The 6,609-nt window shown below is 50.1% G+C and overlaps 1 protein-coding gene across 14 annotated transcripts in view; it reads left to right on the plus strand.

Annotated features, from left to right (window-relative positions):
* ANKRD11 (ankyrin repeat domain containing 11) overlaps positions 1–1,653 on the plus strand; it is a 166,037-nt gene extending 164,384 nt beyond the window's left edge. For 13 of the 14 annotated variants that reach the window (XM_068528181.1, XM_068528183.1, XM_068528180.1 and 10 more), the window contains one exon: positions 730–1,653. In XM_068528181.1, the coding sequence (XP_068384282.1) occupies positions 730–915 (186 nt within the window). In that variant the 3' untranslated portion in view covers positions 916–1,653. The remainder of the gene's footprint in view (positions 1–729) is intronic. The other variant, XM_068528192.1, reaches the window with a different exon arrangement.
* Positions 1,654–6,609: the final 4,956 nt, after the last annotated feature.

The raw sequence follows: 6,609 nt of genomic DNA on the forward strand, positions 1-6,609 counted from the left end.
GGGGCTTGTTTCCAGAGCACTTTTTTAAACAACTATTTTAAGCAAATCAGAAATTGTGATACCTGGCCCTACATGCTTGTGTGCACATCTAAGAAAATAAGATGCACACTGTCACATCGTTAACTCTGTTCACCTGAAGTCTGGTCTTCCGCCCGCTGTGCTCTGTGTCGCCCGCCTGTACCCCAAACGCCACCCCCCCACCCCCCCCCCCCCACATGCTTGTTGGTAACCCAGGTACCGTCATTATTTCAGTTTCAACATTCTCCTTTCTTAACATGAAATACAGAGTACGCCTTTTAGTAGTATAACTGTTTACCTTACTTAGTACCCGCTTAAGAGTAAACACGTGAACATTAATTTTTAACTAAGTACATTTCTAAAAGGCATAATTTCCACTGTGAATGCAAATGAAGCCAATGTTACCAACCGTAAATAAGATAAATGGAAAATGAAAACAGAAGAGCAGAGCTATTATAAATTCCGACTAGAGGCTGTGGTGAAACCCCCAGGGGTGGGGGCACAGAGCAGGGATGACGGACAGACCCCTGTGTGGTCAGCAAGGCCACTCACTGCGCAGGACGAGACCCAGACGCGGAGGTCGTCCTGAGGCCAGAGCGCGAATGGGTCCCCTGCCCCGAGATCCCGGGAGGCGCTGCGGCAGGGGGAGTGGGTGCGGGGGCGGCCGGGCTCTCGCCTCCCCTCGCCTCACCTGCTGCGTTTCCCGCGTAGACGTGTCTCCTGATGCGGCAGCAGCACGAGGCTGCGGCCCTCAACGCTGTGCAGAGGATGGAGTGGCAGCTGAAGGTGCAGGAGCTGGACCCCGCCGGGCACAAGTCCCTGTGTGTGAACGAGGTGCCCTCCTTCTACGTGCCCATGGTCGACGTCAACGACGACTTCGTGCTCCTGCCGGCCTGACGCGCTGGGGCAGCTGCCCGGGTCACAGGCGAGCCCCCCAGGCCGCCGCCGAGTCCGGGCGGTGGGAGGAGACCACGTCCCCGGGGGGGGACACCCAGGGAGAAGCCCGTGCTGGGTCCCTGGCACGCGGCTCTTTCACACCCGCCGCCGCGGGAGGACGAGGAGCCGGGGACGCGGGCACGGACACGGCAGACTCGGGCTCTTTCCGGCGGCTGCACGGGCATCTCGGGAGCTGCGGGACGGAGAGCGTTTTTTAAATTCCTTGTTCCATTTCTGATCGACAAAAGAGAATAAAATCAAGGCGTCCACCCCTCACCAACAGCGGCCTCTGGGGTCGGAGGGTGGGGAGAGCTTCGGGCCGGCTGCGTCCTGTCGCCACGAAGCTGCCGACGGTGCCGGCCTGAGACCTGGGCTGGGACGCCGGGCCGGGTGAGGGCCTGGCTGCGCCGCCCGCCCGCCTCGCAGGGACACGCAGGCAGGACTCCGGGTTGTGTTTTTAATGGAGTCAAATCCACGTGGTTTGTATATTTTTTCCTTTAATCTTGGGCATTTTGTTTCTCTTTCTGAGAACATAACTTGAAACACTACAGAGCCAATAATCATATAAAAAGTGTACCCGTAAACGCTGTACAGTTTTATACACGTTCACAATGTACTTTTGCTGCCTTCTAGATAATTTATTTTGCAACACATTACTGCACAGTTGTAAATAACTTATGTACTGTAACATCACTTCAGTTATGTGTAAAGAAATAAATAAATTAATTAAATGCTCTTTGTACACGACAGGCCCCTCAGGAGGGTGGACATGGCTGTGAGGGGAGGGTTCCCGCCCTGCAAATCCCAGTGTCTTCCACTTTTTTCCTACCAAATGAGTAGCTTTTAATTTTGAAACAAATTATACTCCCCCCGCCCCCCTTTCCTGCCCTCCACTCAACAACAACTGGGGCTGCTGGCCGGGACGGCAGGGGTTGCCCAGAGGCTCTTTCCCAGGGCCCATCAGAGCGGGCAGGAGACAGGCGAGGCGTGTGCTGGGGCAGCAGGTCCCCTGGGTGGCACGGCTGTGGAGGGACCACTGTCTCCCGACTCCCCGTGGGGCTGCCACGTGGGAGTCCCCACCTGGGACGCGTGTCCCGCCTGAAGACCGGCTCGCGGGGCAGGAGTCGGAGATCTGAGCCCAGCGTGACCTGGGGTCTGTGCTCCTCTCCAAGGAGGGTGCGCACAGGGCCGGGCCGGGGGCCCCTTCTGAGCAGAGGCGTCTGCCCTGCCCGCTCCATCCACAGTTCCCATCCAACGGCTGGCTCCAGCTGGAGGGCAACGGGTGGAGGCTGCAGGGCCAGGCAGGGGGTCTGGGGTGGCCCTAGCCCTTGCCCGAGTCCTCCGGCACCTCGCTCCCTCCCCCGTGCTTCCTGTACCTGGCGGGGGTGGGAGCTGCAAACATGACCCCACTCGGGAGTGAGAGCCCAGCCCTGTGCCACCAGCATGCCCCACAGAGCAGCCGCGGTTTCCTCTTTCTGGGCTGCCTGGCCTGACCCAGGCCCTCGGTTTCTGCCTCAGAGACACCCCGACTGTGCATTCCCCTTTGTGCGAATCCCTGCCCCCCGCCCCTGGCTGGTCCCACCTCGAGTGGCCCTGGGGCGGGGCCAGAGCCTTCACTGCCCAGTGTCTTTCTAAACAGCATGAATTAGGTCGCACCTGTTCATCCGGCACATCCTGGCATCAGCAACTTCAGGCCACCCCGCAGAGACCCCGCACTCAGAGAGGTCCCGCCTGTTGTAGGTGCTGGTCCCGCTGCAGCAAGCGCATCTGGAGGTGTACCCCATGCTCTGGCGCGTCTACGCCACAATGACATTGTGACATCACGACGTCGCTCTCCTGGCTCTGCGTGTGACTTCCTGCCATGAGAGACAACGGCACAGATGCTCTCGTCACATGGCTGTGCAGGGGTGGGCCCCAGAGAACAAAAAGGGATTAGTATCCAGGATATAAACAGAGAACCCGTAAAATCCAACCACAAAAAAAATAAAAAATTCAAAAATGGGCAAAGGACCTGAATAGTCCTTTTTCCAAAGAAGAACAAACGCTCAGCATGACTAATCACTAGGGAAATGCGGATGAGAACCACAATTTGACACCCCCTGACACTCATTAGGATGGCTACTAACAACGACAACAACAGAAAACAACAAGCACTTGGTGAGGACGTGGAGAATCTGGAACCCTCCTGCACTGTTGGTGGGAATGTAAAATGGTGCAGCCACTGTGGAGAACAGTGGAGGTTCATCAAGTACACTTACCATGTGATCCAGCAATCCCACTTCTGGGTACATACCCAAAGGAATTGAAACCAGGGTCTCAAAGACATACCTGTACACCCACGTTCACTGCAGCACTATTCACAACGGCTAAAACATGGAATAAACCCAGCTATCCACTGACAGATGAATGGATAAAGAAAAGGCAGCGTATACAGACACTGGTATTTTTTCAACCTTCATAAGGAATGAGGTACTTGATAGATGCTAGAGCATGGATGAAACTTAATGACATTATGCTAAATGAAATAAGACAAATACTGTATGATTCCACTCATATGAGGTACTCTGAGGGGTCAAAATCAGAGAGCCAGAAAATATAATGGTGGTCACCCGGGCAGGGGGGAATGGGTGCTGAAATTCAGGCTTCGGATGTCAGACCCGGGGAGAAAACTTGGGTTGGTTGTGCGGAAACACCCTGGGGGGTGGGGCTGGAATCCGGTGCAACCGCAACTGAGGATGTACGCAGAGGAAGCCTGGGTTGCCTTGGAGGCCGGGCACCACTGTTCGGGGGGTGCGTGAGAGGAGGAGCGGGACCTGCAATTGTAGCCTTTTCCCCTGCGTGTGGGATCGCAGAGAGCGGGACACGGACTGCACGGGCTCCAGGATTGGTCGCGAGCCACCTCCACTCCCATCGCATACTCTGGGGGTGTGCCTAAGCTGCCACCACTGTCGAGAAACCCAGGACCGGTTACCAGTCGCCGCATCTGCACACCCCTAGCAAGGGGAAAACAACCAGCACACACTAAGGAAAGAGCTGACAGGTATCCATACTAAAAACAGCCCTGGTACCAAATATATGAAACCCACAGGAGCTACACAGGGATGCCCCCGCATGTAAACAGCCCTCCAAAACCACAGTAGATAACTGTTTCTCCTAAACACACAGAGTAGGAGAAAGAAGAAGAAGAGGAACCACTCCCAGTTAAAAGACAAGAGAATTCTGCTGAAAGAACCAATAACACACACCTCTTCACTCCAATAGACACTGATTTCAAAAAGGAAATTAAGGAATTAAGAAAGGCTATCGGGGACTTCCCTGGTGGCACTGTGGTTAAGAATCCGCCTGCCAATGCAGGGGACACGGGTTCGAGCCCTGGTCCGGGAAGATCCCACACGCCATGGAGCAACTAAGCCCGTGCGCCACAACTACTGAGCCTGCGCTCTAGAGCCCACGAGCCACAGCTACTGAGCCCACGTGCCTAGAGCCCATGCTCTGCAACAAGAGAAGCCACCGCAATGAGAAGCCTGCACACCGCAACGAAGAGTAGCCCCCGCTTGCCGCGACTAGAGAAAGCCCACGCACAGCAACAAAGACCCAACGCAACCATAAGTAAATAAATACATTAAAAAAATAAAAGAACGGCTATCGACAGAAATGCACAGTACTATAAAAAAGAAACAAACTCTGAAGGGTACCCAAAAAAATTAGAAAACTCATTTGCAGAGACAAAAGCTGAGCTAAAGGCAATGAATAGCAGAAGAATGAATAAGTGAAGGTAGAACAATGGAAATGAGGAAATGACCCAATCAGAAAAGCAGAGAGAAAGCCAAATGAAAAAAAAAAAAAAAAAAAGATAGCAATATAAGAGGCCTATGGGAGAATATAAAGCGTGCCAATCTACACGTAATAGGGATTCCAGAATGGAAAAACAGAGAAAAGGGCATCACAAATGTATCTGAAGAAATTACGGCTGAAAACTTTCCAAATCTAAAGAACGAAACATATCCAGGTAGAGGAAGCACAGAGGGTCCCAAACCAGGTAAACCCAAATAAACCTACACCAAGACATATTATAATAAAAATGGCAAAATGTAAAGATTAAGAGAGGATTCTAAAGGCAGCAAGAGAATAACAAAGAGTGAGTGACAAGGGAACCCCCATTAGGCTATCAGCTGATTTCTCTACAGAAACATTGCGGGCCAGAAGGGAGTGGCAAGACAGAGTCAAAGTCCTGAACGGGAAAAATCTGCCACCTAGGACATTCTACCCAGCAAGATTATCATTTAGAAAAAAGGAGAGATAAAGAATTTCTCAGACAAGCAACAACTAAAAGAATACAGCAATACTAAACCTATCCTAAAGGAAACACTGAAAGGTCGTCTCTAAATAGAACAGAATGAAGAATCTATAGGAAACAGAAAAATCACAATTGGAAAGTAAATCACTTAAATAAGCCAGTACACAGATTTTTTTAAAAATCAGAAAATTTCTGGGAAAGTGGTGATGACCAGAATGAAGAGCCACAGGACGAAGTTGAAGACGTAAAAGGGCATCAAATTCATAAAACGTGGGGCAGGAGAGGAAGAACATGTAGACTTGTTTTCATTTCCTAGAATGTGTTTGAGCCTATATGACTACCAGTCTAAGGCAAGCAGATATAGGAAGGGGTTAACATCCTTGAAAACCAGGGCAACCACAAATCAAAAACATACAACAGATTCACAAAAACCAAAAAGAAGAGGACATAAGTACAATACAAGAGAAAATCATTGGGGAATTCCCTGGCGGTCCAGTGCTTAGGACTCTGAGCTCCCACTGCCAAGGGCCCGGGTTCAATCCCTGGTAGGGGAACTAAGATCCCTCAAGCCGCATGGCATGGCCAAAAAAAAATCATCAAACCACAAAAGGAGAAACAAAAAGTTGTCAATAATTACCTTAAAATGGCAATGGACTAAATGCTCCAATCAAAAGACACAGAGCTGCAGATTGGATTAAAAAAAAAAAAAAGAGCCTACAATATGCTGCCTACAGGAGACACACTTTAGGGCAAAGGACACACACAGATGGAAAGTAAGGGGATGGAAAAAGATATTTCATGCACACAAATGACAAGAAAGTGGGGGTCGCAATACTCATATCAGACAAAATAGACTTTAAAACAAAAGCCATAAAGAAAGATAAAGAACACTATATAATGATAAAAGGATCAATACAAGGAGAGGATATTACACTCGTCAACATATATGCACCTTATATAGCAGCACTCAAATATGTAAAACAAATAACAGACATAAAGAGAGAAACTGACAGGAATACAATAATAGTAGGAGGAGGAGACTTTAACACCCCACTCAGAGCTTCTAGACAGAGAATCAGTAAGGCAACAGAGATCCCAAATGACACAATGGAACAGTAAGACTTAACTGACATTACACCCAAAACAACCAGAATACACATTCCTTTCAAGGGCACATGGCACATTATATAGGACTGACCACATACTAGGGCACAAAATAAGCCTCAACAAATTTCAGAGTATAGAAATTATATCAAGCATCTTTTCTGACCACAATGGCATGAAACTAGAAATTAACCACAGAAAAAGAAATGAGAGCTCTTTTAGGTGGTGCCTTGGATGCAGCTGGCCACTTCAGG

The sequence above is a fragment of the Eschrichtius robustus genome, chromosome 19, assembly GCF_028021215.1.
Source record: "Eschrichtius robustus isolate mEscRob2 chromosome 19, mEscRob2.pri, whole genome shotgun sequence".
Lineage (NCBI taxonomy): Eukaryota > Metazoa > Chordata > Mammalia > Artiodactyla > Eschrichtiidae > Eschrichtius > Eschrichtius robustus.